The following is a 19,917-nucleotide window of genomic DNA, read 5'->3' as shown; positions in this document are numbered from 1 at the left end:
TCTGTCAAATCTACGCCGTGGTCCACACGAGCAGTTGGTATTTGAAACGGCAGAAATGCTACACCACATAACAGAGAAAGGGCACCACGTTATATTTCAGTGGTTGCCAAGCCACTGTGGAATTATCGGTAACGAACGAGCTGATCAAGCAGCCCGTTCAGCCCATACAGAAGACAACGACCAGTCAATACCTCTCTCAAGAACGGACGCTGCTAGGAGGCTCCGCATGCTTGCTCGCCAACGCTCCATGGCTCTTTGGAATGAGCCTCTCTTTACGCATGCAAGATTACGATCCCTTGATCCAACGTTAAGCATGCAGCTTCCAACAAAAATTCGACGAGGCGACGCTACTGCTCTGTGCAGACTATGGTTGGGAGTCGCGTTTACCCGTGCGTATGCGTTCCGCATAGGTATGGCCGACACCGCCGACTGTGCACACTGCGGAGATGAAGAAAAAATTCGACACGTACTGTGTGACTGCCCGAAATACAACCTGGAAAGACAACACCTTTCTAATAAACTTAACAGGTTAGATGACCAGCCGCTGTCAGAAGAAAGGATACTGCGCCATCGTCATGACTCATCGTCACAGAAGAAAGCCGTGCAAGCGCTACTGGGCTTCTTACGAACTACTGGCCTGTCGGAACGCCTCTGAGTGGACTGATTTTGTGTGTGCGTGTGTGTCGGTGTTTTTCTCTTATTTATTTTTTTAACTCTCCCTTTCTCTTTCAACCCCCTATTCCCCAACCCCAGTGTAGGGTAGCATACCGGATACTAGCATCTGGTTAACCTCCCTGCCTTCCTCTTTTCTCGTTTCTCTCCTCTTCTTCAAGTTTCTAGAGAGTTTCTCGCTAATTACAGATACGGCAGCTCTAGTGTCAACAAGTTCGTGCACCTTAATGCATCATTATAGAGTTCGATTTCGTTCGGGGGACAGCAGTTAGGTCCTAAAAGTTTCACCGCCAACGCAGTTCTTGCCTCCGGAACAGCGCCCGCCAGTTTTCCCCTCGAGGTGGGGTGTTGCGATGTAACAATGCAGAAATTAGTCGGTGACGAGGAGAAGAACGGATTGAGCCGTATGGTCGGTGACCCGGACGTACGTCTGGAGGTGGATTGGCAGGAACGGGATATCGTGGCTGAGTGGGCATGTAGTGAGGTCCCTGCAATGTCATGAGAAGGAAAGCTGCGACGGCGGCAGTGACGACCCATATGGCCAGGGATGCCACATGAAAAGCATATTGGCCGATTATCCGGAGTGTGTCATTGGCTGACTGTAGGGGCACTGTTCGCTGTATAAGGTACCGTAAACAACCATGCAGGGGCCGGCGTCATATAAACGTTCTGAGGGTTTTCGTATACAACCGAAAACGGGACGGTCAACGGGCGGCCAGGTGCCGTCGACGAATAAACGTTGCGAGTTGCTTCGTAGATAGACGGAGACTATGGAACACGTGGCCGAGCAACACCAGCTGCCTATGTTAATAATGCGGTAACAGATTGTAGAGCCTGAGCTGGCAACAACGCTTTGGCAACTTGCGATTCAATGACCTGGCGAAGCGAAGGTGACAAGGGTGCTATTGTTTGATTTGTGGGGTTTCACGTCCCAAAACCGCCACAAGAGTATGAGAGACGCAGTAGTGAAGGGCTCCAGAAATTTCGACCACCTGAGGTTGTTTAACGTGCACCCAAATCTGAGCACATGGGTCTACAACCTTTCCGCCTCTATCGGAAATGCAGCCACCGCAGCCGGGATTTAATCCCGCGACCTGCCCATCAGGAGCCGTGTACCTTAGCCACTCGACCACTGCGGGGGAGCGACAAGGGTCCTATCGGCTCTATAGTTCTTGTTATTAGAAATAGCTGCCGGGCGACCTCTTCGCGTAAGAATCGCTTTATAAATGGCATCACAGCAGAGTGGTCAGTGGTGTCATGGAGATGGTGGAGACATAATAGATCCGCGATGTCTTGAACAGCACAACATGTGGAAGCGCGCTGCCACCGCAGCTCATCATAGCTTTCGCAGAGCTGAATCACCTCAGTGACCACCTAAGGAGTCTTCACAGCAAGCATTTGAAATGTACCGTCGTCGATTTCTTTCATGATGTTCTTGATCTTGCCGTGCGCGTCCAGAGTCGAGTTGACGAGCTTGCAGAGGAAGAGCACATCTTTGAAGTAGCTCGTGAAAGTCTCTTCTGTTCTCTGTACTCTGCCACGGAAGCGCTGTTCAGCACGAAGGCGATGGACAGCATGACGGCAAAAGACTTCCGAGAGGGTTTTTGTGAATTCCGACCAGGTACTGAAGTCACTTTGATGATTCCTGTATCATAGTTTCGCAACGTCGGTCAGGTAAAAACTCACATTTGTGAGCTTATCGGCGGCCTTCCACTTATTGTACGCGCTCACCAGTTCATACTCGGCAATCCAGTTGTCCACATCTTGGTCCTCTGTGCCACCAAATATGGGGGGGGGGGGGGAGGAATCGTGCTGCTGGAGAGCGCCAGCGCAGAAGACAGGTATGGGCGCGAGATTTAGAGTGGTGGCCTGAGACGGCCCCGGATCAGCCATTAGAGAAGGTCGTTGGAGTGTATGGCTGCGAAGTTTCAGGGTGAGGACCAGATGTATTCCAGCACTTCCACCTCTTGAAACGCGGTGTTGAACAAGCAGGAGTTGACTCGGTGAAGGAGGAATTTATTTAGCGCAAGGGCTAACTGATTGCAAGCCTGCGATCACAGCACGTCTTTTTTCTCTACTAGAACTCCATGTCCACTGCCCTCGTTACAATATATATATATATATATATATATATATATGAGATCTAACAGACAGTAATGCCAAGTAATGTACGGGGGAAGTTGTTAGAACCAATGGAATGTAAATAAGAAGAAAGAAAAGTGGGTGAAAAAATAACCAGCCGTGAGCAGGAATCGAACCTACGACCTTTGAATAACGCGTTCGATGCTCTAACCACCGAGATACCACAGCGGCCTTCCCTCCATCCACTTTTTTGGGCTTATATGTGAATTTAGAAGTAGCAGTGCCAGTCAGCGCCATCTATAAGCCAAGCGACGAGTGTGAAAACACTCTTATGCTTCTACTTCTAAATTCACATATAAGCCCAAAAAAGTGGATGGAGGGAAGGCCGCTGTGGTAGCTCAGTGGTTAGAGCATCGAACGCGTTATTCGAAGGTCGTAGGTTTGATTCCTGCTCACGGCTGGTTATTTTTCATCCACTTTTCTTTCTTCTTATTTACATTCCATTGGTTCCAATAGCTTCCTCTGTACATTACTTGGCATTACTGTCTGTTAGATGTCATTATTATTGTGTTAAAACACGGGAGAACGAGCCCTTAGGTATACACTTCTTTCCCTTATTATATATATATATATATATATATATATATATATATATATATATACAGAGAAAAAGAGACAACACCCGATCCTTGGCCAGCTCTTCTTATTCTTCCTCGCTCGCCTAGCATGCGCGTCTGTGCCAGAGTGCCAGTTTCGGTCTTCATCGTCACATTTGGCCATGACTGCAAGCATTGTCGATGGGCCACACGACAATGTTCATGTGGGTGAGGCTAGCTGCAGCAATTGACATTGCTTCAGGTTGGTGGGGTTGGCTGCATGGTCGTGGTCGGCCCCGACCACGCTGGAAGTTTTTCGAAATTGGCTCCGGTGGCCGACACTGGCTATGTCGCCCGGGTCGTTCGCCATGTTGTGGTGGGGACTGGGTCCTGGTTGGTCCCTTTGTTGATGACTCCGTGGGACGACATTGACTGTCGCGTGGCAGTCTACAGCCTCGGCTACGCTGCGACTTTTCAGAGAAAGTAGTTCGACTCCGGTTTTCCTTTGGTGGACCGAGCAGGCATTCTCGTGGTAGAAGTTTCCTGCGGTGGTGTGGTTTCCTTGGAGATGGTTCTGGCGGGCGGCCCCGACTGGATCGACATGGTAGCAGGTTGATCACAGAACGCTTTCCTTTGTCCCAACACATTTTATAAAACAGAGCAGAAAATAGTGGATCCGGCCACGAAACGAGTAGCATCTTATGCAGCCGTCTGCGCAATTTTCTGCCGATCGAGAGATGTTTTTCGGTGCGATTAGACATCTGCACGAACTTGGGGTGAAGTCCTCGTGCTGACCTGTGGCGTGGATCCTGCGCCGTGACTTGCGTAGTCCGTGACTTGTGCAGCATTGTCGCTATGGGGCTCCCGGACGCTGTAAAGTCAGCGATTCTTGAAGCCACGCTGCGTACTGGCGGGAGATCCTCGACGGAAGCCATTCCGAAAATCAGAGACTACTGATTCAGGCAGTGCATGCGTCGCACGCATATCCTCTTCCGTCTGATCAGATGGGATGTTATTAGACTCAGCGGAAAGACCTGCCTCATTAGGTGGTAGAATGTCCAGTAGGATGGGGGCCGGTGCCTCTAAGTCGACCGGATGACCTGCGCTGGGGCCTCTTGCGGAGCGTTGCGCAGAGCTTGCCATCAGGGACCCGGCGGACACAGCTGCACCGTCGGGCCGGTGCTCCTCAGGAGCTCTAATTACGACAGCAGAAATGCCTGTGCATGGCAGAATTACACGATCGTGATTGTTCCCTACATCTTGGTCACAGAGAGATGACAGGATGGTAGGGGCTCGAATCGCATCCTCTAGGTCGGGCTTTTCCAGAGTTCCATCCTGAGAGAAGGTCGAGTTACATGGGCAGATGGCACAGGGAATCAGACCGAAAGCAGCTATGAGCTTGACGCTCCACTCCGCCCATGACTGCTGCTTCCAACCTTCATACCGGTGCCACGCCGCTGCACCTTCCCGAAGACGGTCTATGGCCACATACAATTTCTGATGCTCTGTCCAGGTCGCGCGCATTGCTAGCGCGTTGACGGTTGCCACCCAGCTGTCGGCGTCGTTCCGGACCCCGTCGAATTCCGGCAGTTCGTAGGTGGACGGCGATGGTGGGGCGGCACGTGAGATTATTTATTATTTATTATTTATACAATACTGCAGACCCTATTTGGGTCCAAGCAGGAGGGCAAATACATGAATATAAATATACACATACACACACACACACACATATATATATATATATATACGCATATGCATATATCCGTGAACAGCATTCACAAAAAAATGAAAGGAGAAAGTCGGAACTAAACAAGATGTACACTGAAGAAATACGAAAAACAATCAATGAAAACAACGCCAGAAAGAGATAACAGAAGTAAGAACACATGACATGCGCATAAACATTTGCCTATACCCCCGCAAGACACTTGAAATACAAAAAAAAGAATTGAAATACAAAAAAGGAGCGCTAAAATAAGAAATGAAAGATTAATCAACATGACAATGGCGAACATCAAGTAGATATATGTTCAATGGAGTCTATGCTTATTAGTTGTGATAAATGCAGATTATTCCAATCGTTTATAGTGCGCGGAAAGAAAGAATATTTGAAAAGGTTAGTTCTGGTCTTATATGGTGTTAAAGAAAATTTGTGACGATGCCGTGTTCGACGTGCTGCAAGTGGCGTCACATACGCGTGTGGGTTGAGAGAGAAGGAGTTGTTTTTCAGTTGGTAGAGAAATTTTAGCCTGTGTATTTTCCTTCGAAGCTGAAGTGTCTGGATATTATGTTGTTTCATTAGGCTAGTGGGAGAGTCAGTTATTCTGTATTTAGAAAAAGTGAACCTAACTGCTCTGCGTTGAATCATCTCTAGAGCGTTTATGTTAGTTTTTGTGTAGGGATCCCATACGATGCTTGCATATTCTAGTTTCGGGCGAATGAGTGAAGTGTAGGCTAGCATTTTAGTAGAATAAGGAGTGTGCTTTAGTTTGTGCCTGAGGATACACAGTTTTTTGAAGGAGGAGTTACATATGTTGGAAATGTAGTTATTCCAACTTAGGTCACTGGTTATCGTGATTCCAAGATACTTGTATTGGTTACTTTGGTGAGCGGTGTAGATCCTAGGTTATAAGCAAACGACATCATATTGATTTTTTTTGTTATAGACATGTAGACTGTTTTTTCCTTGTTCAATTCCATACCCCATCGCCTGCACCACGACAAGATGTTTTGAAGGTTAGAATTAAGCAATAATTGATCATTAAGAGAACAAACTTCGTTAAACACTATACAATCGTCTGCGAAAAGCCTAATTTGAATAGGGAGAAACATTTCGCTAACGATGTCATTTATATATATTAGAAATAGTAAAGGTCCCAAAACACTACCCTGGGGTACTCCAGACGTTACTGAAAGTTCAGTAGAAGAGTAATTACCGATTGATACAAACTGTTTGCGATTATACAGATAAGCTGCTACCCAGTTAACTATATATGCGGGAAGGGTAATTGACTGCAGTTTTTCAATAAGTTTACTGTGAGGAACAAGGTCAAACGCTTTCTTAAAGTACCGAAACATCACGTCGATTTGGCTCGACTTGTCAAGTGTACTAGCAAAGTAGTGAATAATTGTCGTTAATTGTGTTACAGTCGATAACCCTTTGCGAAAACCATGCTCATGAGGAGAAAGTATATTGTTATCATTTAGAAACTTTGTTATTTCTTTAGCAATAATATGTTCAAGTAGTTTGCAGCACGTGGACGTAAATGAAATGGGTCTATAATTGGCTACTTGTGCTGCGTCGCCCTTTTTCGGACTGGGAACGACACGCGCAGTTAGCCAATCTGCAGGAAGAATAGCTGACGACAACGAAGAACGAAAAATGATTACCAAAAAGGGGGCTAACGCTTCAGCATATCTGCGCAGAAAGGCATTCGGTATGTTGTCTGGTCCTGGAGATGATTTAATTTTAAGGTTCAATAACATTGATACCACACCTGGTTGTGATACAATATCAGTGTTCAAGTCACATGGCAAGCAAATAGGGTTTACAATGGTATTAGAACTAGAAAATACACTTTGAAAATAATGATTAAAGCGCTCTGCGATACATTGCTTATCGACAACGACGAGGCCTTCGTGAACGATTTGGTCAATTGAGCTTGTTTTCCTGCTTATAAAAGACCAAAATTTTTGGGGTGCCGTGCGAATGAAGTTTGGCAACGTGTGCTGGAAATACCAGCGCTTAGCTAGCTGTACTTCAAGGTTTAATTTATCTTGCATTTTGTGAATAATCACACGGGAGGCCCGCCGTTGCCTTAGGCGCTTTACTTTCCTTTTGAGGTGCAAGATCTCTCTCGTTATCGAAGGAGTAGTTTTCGATGGTTTTTTAGTGTTGTTGGGAATAAAGTTGCTAAGACAGTAAGCAATAATTTGTTTCAACTCATCCCAAAGTACAGCAGTATTGTTGCTTTGAAAATTTTCAAGGCATAGTTCCAGATAATTCAAAACACTCATCTCTGGCACGAGAGAAATCTTTAACCGTTATCGTTTTACATTTGCTGGTGTTAGGTACCTTCAAAGAAAAAGAACAGTATACTAGGTTGTGATCAGAAATTCCGGGATCAACCGATACAGAAAAGTTTTTTAATGAACGACTAATAAACACAAGGTCCAGTATGGATGCTGACATACCACAGGCGCGCGTTGGCTGTTTAACTATGTGATCCAGATTGTGAGATAGGATGATGTCATGCAAATATTGTAAATGTGAATTATTCGCGGTGCAAAAAAATCCGTTTTCCCAATCGATATCTGGCAGATTAAAATCACCTATAAGAAACACCTTATCGTTTGCAAAAGACGCCATGTGTGTAAAAAGATCGCGAAAGAATTCGGGGGGAGAGTCAGGTGCTCGATAAGCAGCAAAAAGTAAGAATGATTTATCCCAGCAAGAAAACTTTAGTGACACGGTTTCTAAGTTATCAGCCTGTCGTAATGGGGTAGCGGCTATAGTGTTTTTTAACAAAACAGCCACACCGCCCCCCCTAGTACTTCTGTCACGGCGATACGCCCTGTATGACGGAGGAAACACAGCAGCATCTTCAATATTATCATGCAGCCAAGTTTCCGTTATGACAACTACATGAGGGTTGTAACTTAAAATAGTAGCCTCGAGGTTTTCCGATTTATTAATGACACTGCGGGCATTAATGTTTAAAACTCGAAGTTCTTTAAATTCAGGGGAGGCCTCCACGGAGGAAAGTCAAGTATTTCTGGTACTGTTTTGACGACCGTCGATTTTGATCAAGTTGTTGCTCTCATCCCATGTGAAAAGTTCATTGTTAATGCGCAGCTTATCGTTACGCAGGCTAACTTTCTTGCCTTGCTCTCTATCAGTTCTAGCGCTATCCCACAGCAGTTTACATTTCCTTAGCGTATTGCGCGAATAATCGTTCTGAACTGATATTCGAGTACCCTTTAGTTTATGAGCATTTTTTAAGATGTGCTGTTTTTCAGTGACATCCTGGAAGTGAATAATGACTGGTCGTCTACTACCCGCGTTACCGAGGCGATGAATTCGGCCGACAGATTTACAATTAACCGATAGCCTCTTGGAGAAAACTTCTTCAAGAACCTTATTTTTAAAAATAGCTTCAGTTTCACCCATATCCTCAGGGATCCCAAAGACTACTAAATTGGATCGCCTACTCCTATCCTCGAGATCAGTCAACTTCGCCTCTAGCAATTTTACAGTACGTTCAAGGTCATCCACGCGTGAGGCTCGTCTTTCCAATTCGACGAATCCGGCTCCCCAGTCAGCTATAACTTTTTCAACGTTATTCTGTTGTTCTCTGAGTGCAGTTACATCCGCTGTCAACTTTTTCTGGCCAGACAGCAGCTCCCTCAACATCGACTCGACAGAAGCACCACCACTGTTAGTGGGGCCGGGATTTGACTCGACGTCACCGCACAACAGCAACAAACATACACAGTAAACATCATAAGCAATAGAAGCACAGCGTTGGGGGCACGGCAAGACCAAAAGACCGCGACAATCACTCCTAATCGTGCTATAGCAGTTACTAACCTGCACGAGGTAGCAAAACGGTTTGAGCCACATGTTCTTCGATGGTCCGCCGTGCCCACAAAAGGCGTAGGTCTGGAGCTGGTGTCTTTTTAACTGGTGTGTCGACGTCACGTGGAACATAAGTGGCGCCACGAGTGGCGCGTCCCAAAACAGCGAAGGTGAGGCGTCGAACCAGCAGTGACGCGACATGAGTGACGTAGTTGGAGACCAAGTGCACGTGGTGAAGTCAGGCAGATATGCCTGGTCGATTGCTTTAGTCTTCGGTAGTTGCAGAAACGTTGATCCGGGCAGACCATGAACAAGAACCTGCACGAGGTAGCAAAACGGTTTGAGCCACATGTGCTTCGATGGTCCGCCGTGCCCGATGGTCCACCGTGCCCGATGGTCCACCGTGCCCGTGATATTGCGGATATCACTGAGGCAACGCCGTCCAGCTGGTCTGAGGGCTGCAGGAGGGTGCACCAAAGCTGCCTGCGTTGCTCCAATGGGCTTGCCTCAAGGTCGTGCGAGGCAGCTATATCCAACACGGCGTTAGTGGCACACAATTCTGGCAACATTGTAGCAGCTCGCTCTGAGATCGACGCTGTCAGTTCGTTAGTCTTGACGTGGAGTAGTGCGACGGCATGCCTCAGGTTCGCGGCGCTGTCGTGTGTGAAGTCCGAAGCGTTGGTGATCGTGGTCTTCGAATGAGTAGCGGTTGCAGCACTCACGCCGGTGAGGTTGACGAGCAGAGAAGCCTGGACGGCGTTCCCTGGCAGCTCGTATGTTGAAACGAATGCGGCAACGGGAATGTAGGCCATGGGAAGCGTGAGCGGCATTCTCAAAGGACAGGAGCCGGTGCGGATCCCTGCCGCGAAACGGTGGCAGGGTGTCAATAAAGTCATGCCCTACAGCCCCTGGGGAGGCCTGGATGCCGTCCACTGGTGGTTTGAAGGGTAGCTGAAGTGGCTGGTGGGACCCCATTGTGAAGGAAGCAGGAACGGCGTTCCTCGATGGAGAAGCCCGCACTGCCGACGAACCACGAAGACACGAACCGGTGGCTTCCCGCAGAGGGTTCACTTGGCTTGCGCTGACGGCAGAATCCATAGCCAAGGACGCGTGGACGGCGTCCCTTGTGTACTTCAGCCGCCGAGGAGGCCTTGACGCCGTCCCCGAACAGTGGTGGCAGTGGCGGCAGGTGAACAGCTGCCGAGAAGGCCTCGACGCCGTCCTCAAGCGGTGCTTATCACGGCTGTCCTGGATGACGAAGCCGGGACGTAAGAGTTCTTCGACTGCGCCATTTTCATGTACTAGACAGAGAACAAGAGACAACACCCGATCCTGGGCCAGCTGTTCTTATTCTTCCTCGCTCGCCTAGCATGCGCGTCTGTGCCAGAGTGCCAGTTTAGGTCTGCGTCGTCCCAATATTATATATCTATCTATCTATCTATCCATCTATCTACCTATCTACATATATATATATATATATATATATATATATATATATATATATATATATATATATATATATATATATATTGTCCTAGGGTCGTGACGTAGCTGAAGGCAGGAGACTAAAATAACATGCAGAAAGCTTCGAAGTCATAAAAAATAAACAGGCACTGTAACAGCTGTATCGCATTTCTTGACGTTTTGGATTAGTAATTTCAACTTTTTATTACTCTAAAATATAGAGGTGTACAGTGGCTCTCTTTTTCAGGAGTCAGGTACACGTGCTAGAAATTACATCTACAGCACTTTGCGATATGTGGAAAGACAGTGCAAATTGTAAAGCGATATGTCTACATAGGACAAGTAGTAACCACGAAGTTCAACCATGAGAGTGCAATAACTAGAAGAATAAGGACGGGGGGAATCACATTGTCAAGCTTTTAAAAATGATGAATAGCAATCTGACGCAAACCTCCAAAATCGCCTGTGTTTATGCCATCGGTCACATCTGCGTGCCATCAAAATTTCATGCTTCCATTTTCCGCCATCATTTTTTTCAACGGTAACAGTGCCATTTATGTGTGCGATCCCTCGGACAGCCCGTCATCTCTACTACGTGGAGAATTCTTGGGAAGCTACGAACATTACGACTGCGTTCTTCCAGCTACTATACCCGATTATACGGTTTCGCTCCCAATTTGTGCTGTCGCTCCTACCAACTCATCCAATGGTGTTCTAGACGTCTTTTCTGATGCCATCGACTCCGATCTCACACCATCTCAGCGTCAAGAGATCAATTTTCTACTTCGTTTTCGCTTGTCATTCTATCGTGACCAGTCGGGCTCAAAGCGAACCTCCGCGGTCATTCACTGTATTGACACCGGTCAAGAAGCCCCGCTAAGACGGCGTCCGTAACGTGTGTCATCTGCTGAACGCCGTGTCATTGACAAACATGTGGACGACATGTTGAAACGTGACATCGTCGAGCCCTCCAACAGTCCCTGGGCTTCACCGGTTGTTCTCGTCAAGAAAAACGATGGATCCATCCGGTTCTGCGTTGACTACCACCGACTCAACAAGATAACGCTCAAAGACGTATACCCTATGCTTCGCAAAGATGATACATTGGACTGCCTACAAGAAGCAGAGTTCATTTCTTCGTTAGATTTACGCTCCGACCCATGGCAGAGGGTGACCGCCCGAAGACAGCCTTTGTAACACCGGATGGACTATATGAATTCACCGTTATGCACTTTGGCCCCTCGAATGTACTTGCAATTTCGAAAGGATTATGGATACCATCCTGAAGGGTCTGAAATGAAAAACATGCCTCTGTTATGTGGACGATATTGTGGTATTTTGAAGCGACTTTGCGACAAACCTCAACTACCTCGAGCTAGTTCTTACGTGCCTTTCCATGGCGGGACTTAAACTTTACTTGAATAAATGTCATTTCAGCGCTTGCAAGCTTCTAATCCTCGGGCATGTGGTTTCTAAGGACGGCATTCTTCAGGACGCTATAGAACCTAATGCAGTCACGGCTTTCCCAAAACCAACCACCATCAATGAGCTCCGAAGCTTCATCAGTCTATGTTCATACTTCCGGCGCTACGTCCGCAACTTCACCTCCATATACCACACTTACATTTTTCAAAGCTTAAAAAACAAAAAACCTTGGGTAACATCATCGATTATACGAATTATACAAAAAAGAAAACTGATTTTTTCGAAGTGTAAGAAAACAAAGAGCAAGGCTCATTATGAGAGATTGGCACAAATAACGCTTGATTACAAGCTCACTACTAAGATCGCAAAAGAACATTATTTTAAGGGACTTGTTGAAAGATTGAAAACCACTCCTAAGGCTTTTAGGATTGATTGATTGATTGATTGATTGATTGATTGATTGATATATTGATATGTGGGTTTTAACGTCCCAAAATCACCATATGATTATGAGAGACGCCGTAGTGGAGGGCTCCGGAAATTTCGACCACCTGGGGTTCTTTAACGTGCACCCAAATCTGAGCACACGGGCCTACACCATTTCCGCCTCCATCAGAAATGCAGCCGCCGCAGCCGGGATTCGAACCCGCGACCTGCGGGTCAGCAGCTGAGTACCTTAGTCACTAGACCACCGCGGCGGGGAAAGGCTTTTTGGAAGTATTTAAAGGGCTGCGGATTAAGTGATCTGGGCATTCCAGAAATCATTTGCAAGAACCTAATCGAAACAAACGACGGAGCAAAGGTAACATATCTAAACGAATTCTTTCATTCAGGATTTCTTCCAGCGAACCCGACACTATAACGAGAGCTGCTAGCAATGTGTCACCTATGACGCAGGTGTAACTCGGCGTGTCTGGTAAGAAAGTGATTGGAGCGATTGAACGAAACCAAGGCAGTTGGCCCTGACGGTATTTCACCTCGCGTGTCAAAGCACTGCGCTGCGACTGTCTTCCTTTATCTTTTGGTTATCTTTACGCAGTCACTTTGTTGTGCTTGTGAATTGAATTAAGACTGGAAGATAGCCCACGTTGTGCCAATTCACAAAGGGGGCTCTAAAAAATGATGTGCAGAATTATAGGCCCATCTCCTTGACTTGTTTTGTATAGAAAATAATGGAGCATATAATTTACTCAGCCATCATGAATCACCTCGCCTAAAACAATATCCTAATTAAAGTACAGCATGGTTTCCGCAAGGGCTTGTCCTGCACTACACAACTTGTAGAATTCTATCACTATTTAGGGAGTGAAATTTATGCTGGGGTCCAGATAGATTGTTTGTTTTTAGAGTTTAGAAAAGCTTTCGACGTGGTTACGCATGCGCTTCTTATTTACAAACTACAGCAAATAGGTATACATAGAGATGTCAAATGGACTGAAAATTTCTTATCGGAGCGCAGGCAGTGTGTTGCTAATAAATGCAAAAAATCGTGTTACGTAAACGTCACCTCAGGAGTCCCTCAAAGCTCTGTATTGGGACCTATATAATTTTTAATATACAGAAATATAAATTTAAGTATTACGTACTCCTTGCGACTTTTCGCAGATGACTGCGTGGTGTACCGAAGTATATTTTACGACGAAGATGCGACAGCGTTACAGGGAGACTTGAACTGAATATGTGATTGGTGTGAACAGTGAAGCATGTGTTCAAACGCGAAAAAGTGCATCCATATGTGTTTTACTAGGAAGAAAAACCAATGATAAATCACTAATTTAAAAATAAGAAGGTTCTTACCACAGTTAATGTCTCTAAGTACCTAGGCGTCGTGTTTTCCAGTCACTGCTGATAGAATGAGCACATCAGTGAGACAGTTTGTAAGGCTGGATGGGCGCTAAACTTTGTTCAATGAAATATGAGATGTCGCAAAGATGAATTAAAACGGAGTGCATTTACTACATGTGTTAGATCTCTATTAGAGTACGCCTGTCAACTATGGGATCCATCGGAAGCCAGTCTAATTTCTCAAATAGAAGGTATTCAAAACGGCAGCCAGTTACGTATTGGGCAGGTACCGTAGAATGGACAGTGTCACAATGATGAAAAAAGAATTGAATTGGTAATTGTCTTCACTAAGACGGAAGTTAAGGCTAAAACTATTTTTTTAATTATATAAGAACGAGGCAGACATAAAATTAAATATTTAAATACACATTTTTATGCTTCTATGCGTAATTATCAAAAAGAAAGTCCGTGAATACCAGCCCAGGACGTGCATGTTTTCGAATTCTTTCTAAAGTGTGTAGCCGAACGAAACAAGCTCTCTAAAGAACAAGTCTTGTGTAAATGAAGATCTGTTTGTATTTCTCTTGTAAACCCCCCTTCTGTAGCGCCCAAGGGCGATGCGGCGTAATTCTTGAATAAAGACAAAAAAATTACCGCCCCTTTAACAAATCTTCTTGCCGGAAGTTCTGATTTGTCAGCGTGGTCGCAGGAGCGTGATGATGTATTTCGGAAACTCCGACGGCTCTTCACTACACCTCCCATACTCCGGCATTTCGATCCGTCTGCTCCAACGGAACTTCATGCGGACGCTAGTGGTGTCGAGCTAAGGGCCATACTGACCCAACGCAAGGATGGCTGCGACGAGTACATCGTTGCCTATGCCAGCCGCACCCTCAGTGAAGCCGAGAAGAATTACAGTGGGACTGAAAAGGAGTTCCTCAGCATTATTTGGGCAATCGAAAAATTTTGGCCTTATTTATATGGACGTACGTTTGATGTTGCTACGGACCGTCATGCGCTTTGCTGGTTATCTTTACTAATAGATTTTAATGGTCGGCTCACTCGTTGGGCATTGCTGTTACAGGAATTTGATATCCGTGTTATCTACCGTTCTGGTCGGAAGCAATCCGATGCCGATGCCCTGTCACGCTCGCATTTGCCTTCAGAGCCTGTCTGCTCGCCTATCTCCACCAGTGCTAACTTGGCCATCAGCATTTCGGACACGCCTTCCGAGCTACGCAAAATCGCTTGGATTTTTTTCTTTTTTGGAATTTCAAACCAGACGCCCGCATCAGTTTCTAGGACGCTTAGCCGTCAAACAAAACACTTCGCTATTCGGGATAACCTGCCTTACCACCGAAACTACAGCTCGATCGGCCGTAAGTGTTAGCTCGTCATTCCCCGACATTTCTGCTCTGACATCTGCGCCACGTTCCACGATGATCCGCAATGTGGCCACGCTGGTGTTTTAAAAACATACACTCGCTTGCAGCTGCGGTACTACTGGTGCAGTATGTACCGTTTTGTTCGCCGTTACGTAAGGTCTTGCTTTACGTGCCAGCGACGCCCGCTCAACATACCACAGGTTCAATGCAGCCGTTGCCATGTCCAACATGAGCCTTCGTGTCGGAATCAACATTAACGGTCCGCTTCCCTATACTCGAGTAGCAACCGCTGGGTCATTGTCGCTATCGACCATCCAACGTTGTACGTTCAAACAGCTGCGTTACTTTCTGCTACCGCAAAATACATTGCATGTTTTATACTGTAAAACCTGGTTGTAAAACATGAAGCACCTCGGGAGTTATTGAACGAGCGCGGCCGCGTTTTTCTCTCCGATGCCACCAAAGCGTTGTTGAGCGAGTGTCGCATCATACACCTCACTACCACAGCATATCACCCGCAGACTAATGTGATGGCAGAGCGTTTTATTCGTACACTTGGAAGTATGCAGGCCATGTACGCTTCATCCGACTAGTCGAATCGGGAGAGCATACCCCCTTTTGTGAAATATGCTTACTACACTGCAACGCAAAACATCACTGGATTTTCGCCTTCGTTCTTTATGGACGCGAGCCATCAACAACGGATATCATTATCGATCCGACTCTTCAGAGTTGACAACCGTTTTACGAGAAGCAGCACACGCTGAAGAATGTCCGAAGCTTGCTCGTGCGTTCACGTCACACGACCAGACGCACCAAAAACATCGCCACGATGTGTCAACCACGCCTAAGAGCTTTGCCCCTAACTTGCTGGTATGGCTGTGGATTGCTTCTACTCCTCCAGGACTCTCCCACAAGCTTTCGTCTAGGTACCGGGGTCTCTATCGAGCTGTACACCAAACATCGCCTGTCAACTATCTCGTAGAGCTGCTGGACGCATCTCCAGACAAGCGTCATCGGGGACGAGAAATCATACATGTCTTTCGGCTCAAGCGATACCGCGACCCTTCTGTGTACACCTGTAGGTCGCCAGGATGGCTCCCTCGTCGCCCGGAGGTGATTGTAAGGAGGGCAGTGGACATGGAGCTCGAGTAGAGAAACAAGGATACCTGCTGTGATCGCAGGCTTGCATTCAGTTAGCTTTGTGCTAAATAAATCTCTCGTTCACTGAGACAACTCTTAGTTGTTCAACACCCCATCTGAATATATATATATATATATATATATATATATATATATATATATCAATTCAACCTAATACCTTCCCCTATACTTTCCTTGGCAACATTGTCAGTTAGATCTCAATAATATACTGTCAAAACATGGAAAAATGAGCCCTCAACTATTCACTTCCTTCCCCCCCCCCCACATATATATATATATATATTTATATATATATATATATATATATATATATATATATATATATATATATATATCATGAAAATAGATTGCCGCTGGGCTTTCTTACGCTTATCGCACGTCTACCGCGTTAATGGTTAATGTATTAGATTTGGAGAACTCAAGATCTGAAGGTAGTGCATGCGATCTCGGCCGCGGCGGTCGCCTTTTGATTAAGGCCTAATGGTAGATGTCCGTGTGCGATGTAGGTGCATGTAAAAAAACCGCCAGATGAGTTAAATTCACGGAGACCATATCGACGGTGCCCCTAAGTCATATGCTGAATTTGGGCTTTCACACCTCAAATATTGTCACACTCTCTTTATGCAGAAAGAGGGCCGCAAAGGCTGCCTCCAAGTTTTACGCTGTACTGCTTTGAGAGAAAATGTCAAAGTGCATGGTGGTCTGTATGCACACTGCATGAGCCAAAGAGAAGTACTAGACGTCACACGCAAAGTATTTCGTGGTGCACGCGATTTGCCTTTTACCCTCCCTGAATACTGCCTCAATGAGCCTTCATCTAAATTTTGCCACTTGTCATAAGACTTTTTAATCTAACATTTTATCAGTGGCCACGCTTTTTGTGACCCCAACGTGCTCGGACAGGCCTCGAAAGATTATTGTTATTTCAAATTACTCAAGACACTTTAGGTAACTATAAATGAAAATCCGTAATTTAGGCGTCCTTAAACTTTGGCAGTTAATTGATCTGCAGTCAGCACTAAAACTTTAAAGTTTGCCTAATCTTTTGAATGTAAGTTCAGCAGTGAAAATGATTGATGATTGATTTGTGGGGTTTAACGTCCCAAAACCAACATTTGATTATGAGAGACGCCGTTGTGTAGGACTCCGGAAATTTCGACCACCTGGGGTTCTTTAACATTCACCCAAATCTGAGTACACGGGCCTACAACATTTCCGCCTCCATCGGAAATGCAGCCGCCGTAGCCGGGAATCGAACCCGCGACCTGCGGGTCAGCAGCCGAGTACCTTAGCCACTAGACCACCGCGGCGGGGCAGCAGCGAAAATGTGTTCCGTCTCCATGTATTCTAGAAAAAAAGCTACGCCTTATAAAATCAAAAATAGTCAATTACAATACAGTACGCTGTTGAGAAAACACGTCAGCTTGGGGCCAGCATGCCGCGCGCCGCCAACTAGTGGCGAGATTTGTAAATGCAGCACATGCGCGCAGAATAGCAAAAGGCGCGCCCAGTTTCGTGTGCAACTTCCCAGCCTGTGCGCAGGAAAGCGTTGGAGTGCGCTTTCGTAATTTTGCGGTGCTGTTTATTCAGCTGTCAATCTACCTGCTGGTCGTAGGATTTCAAGCAACTGTAAAGGACGCGATATTTTTCACATACTGCTTGCTGAATCTGGCCGCTTTTGACAACAGATAAGGCTACAGAAGTCAGATGCTGCGTACATTATAAGCTTGGGGCCTTTCGACCAATATATAAAGAGGAAGGTCGAGTTGGTATCAAATAACTTACAGCGCGAAAACGAAAGGCGTAAAGGGCCATGGCCAACAAGCACACACCTTGTGCACGGGCAGAGAAGTAGCAGACGACGCAAGCCACGCACCGGCTTGATGAACCAATGCGCATGCACCGCATTTTAAGATATCGTCAGCTGTTAGCGCTCCGCGGACTGCCGGCCACGCACTCGCGTGTTCGCTTTTACAGTGCACCGTACTGTATATGCGAGAAAACCTGTCGTGGTCTGGATTATGGGAACCACGTGGCTCATGATGCACCACTGATAATAACTTCAGTAACAAAATTGTGCGATGCCATACACAGCAGACAAAGGTCAAATATGTATAGCAGACAGTTCGCACTTGACATCCCGTGCACAACTTATGCAAGCGCTTGTTCACAGACATAAAGAACACAGTGACCTCAGTGAACCAAAGTCACAAGCTCAGTGAGCGCATTGCCACTTCTCTCAATTTCTTGTTCGGTTCACAGTATTTCTGCCATGTTCCCATTATTGCGAGTTTCACAAGGTGCAAATGCCCGATAGGACAACGGTCAAAATTAATGGAGGTTGCGATGATAACATACCTAAAAAAAATAGGCACCTTGATGTGAAATCACTGATACTTTTTCGAAGCACGTCATAGAGCGTAACACAAGGCGTGACATGCCGTCACTGTTCAGTACAAATTGGAAGCAGTAGACGGAGTCTGCGCAATGTTTGGTGGCGTTTCTGGCGGAGGAAATGACATGCAAGCTCGAAAAGAAGCGGGCCAGTTTGAGGCAAGCTGGCGACAGCAGCTCGCATGGTAAAAACGAGGGCGGCGCGTCAGCACACGCTCACGTGTTCATTTTGAGAAGGACCATTCAAATGGCTCATACTGCAACTGCAGATGTGGTGTTTTAGCTGTAGCATGGGCGAAATCCCGGTTCCGGATTCACAGGGGATAGCCATATTGACGCTATGCTAATGAAGTGAGTTTCGCCAGTGCTCCCATTTGTACTTCTATTTCGACCGCACGTTGCTGGTAACAGAGAGCCTCGTCATAAAGTTTTACCTGTTTGAGGTCAGCTAGTTACGAGACAGCGATACTAACAGCTCCACCCGAGCTATGGTGCAACGTGAATTTGATGGGAGGTAACACACCAACAAACTAGAAAGCGAGCACCTCAATCTACACCCTCCATTCTCAACTTTGAAACGTTCGACTGATTGCGCCACTCTATACAATGAAAATGCGCTACCACAGGCAGTTTGCGCCCTATCGGCTGTCTGAGGAAACGGACGCTGTGGACTTCGATTTTCTTACCGACGCGTATATACCAATGACGCTTCGAATAAGGTGCTGCCATCCATTTACAATTCACGTTTCACTTCCCTATGGTATGTACTGATGTGCGATGATAGTGGAGTATCGCCTCAAATAGAAATGAACCCGTCAAGTGCACTGGTGCGACAACAAACGGGAAGAGCTTTGAAGCGGCTCGTATATCACTCACTGCCCCATACTTGTGTACCACGTTCCTTTAAAAGCTGACGAAAATTGTACCAATTACTAAGTTCCGAGTCTGCTTTCTTACCTCTTTGGGATCCGTAGTGTTGGAAGTGAAAACATTGCTCGCAAAGACGGACACCAGATAATCGAGGTCAAGGTCCTGAACGTGCGGCGGTGTAGAATTTTCACCCGGGGAACTCATCTTTGTTGCCTGAACGCCGCGCGCTGCCACAAAGGCAAAGTAAGAAGATCAGCACCACCCCCCAGAACAGCTTTCAGATATCAATTTGAGTGATCACATGACCCTTCATATGACGCATATTTCAGCACCGCCCCTCAGAACAGCTTTCCAACACGCATTGAAAGAATCACATGACGTTTCATATGACGTATATGCAAGTTCACATAGTCGCTTAGCTGTAAACGAAACATGGTCCAGAACCGATTCTGATCGATAAGGGGGCGCACGTAAATTGCTCATAAAGCACTAGGGAAAG

The 19,917-nt window shown here is 46.2% G+C and overlaps 1 protein-coding gene across 1 annotated transcript in view; it reads right to left on the bottom strand.

The window, feature by feature from the left end:
• The window catches only part of LOC119161925 (phosphatidylinositol-3,5-bisphosphate 3-phosphatase MTMR14), a 107,903-nt gene extending 88,213 nt beyond the window's left edge, over positions 1-19,690 (bottom strand). The window contains exon 1 of the mRNA XM_037414421.2: positions 19,506-19,690. Coding sequence (XP_037270318.2) covers positions 19,506-19,622 — 117 coding nt within the window. The 5' untranslated portion in view covers positions 19,623-19,690. The remainder of the gene's footprint in view (positions 1-19,505) is intronic.
• Positions 19,691-19,917: the final 227 nt, after the last annotated feature.

The sequence above is a fragment of the Rhipicephalus microplus genome, chromosome X (assembly GCF_043290135.1).
Source record: "Rhipicephalus microplus isolate Deutch F79 chromosome X, USDA_Rmic, whole genome shotgun sequence".
Taxonomy (NCBI): Eukaryota; Metazoa; Arthropoda; class Arachnida; order Ixodida; family Ixodidae; genus Rhipicephalus; species Rhipicephalus microplus.
The sequence above is the reverse complement of the archived record's forward strand: the minus strand, read 5'-3'. Positions and strand labels throughout refer to the sequence as shown.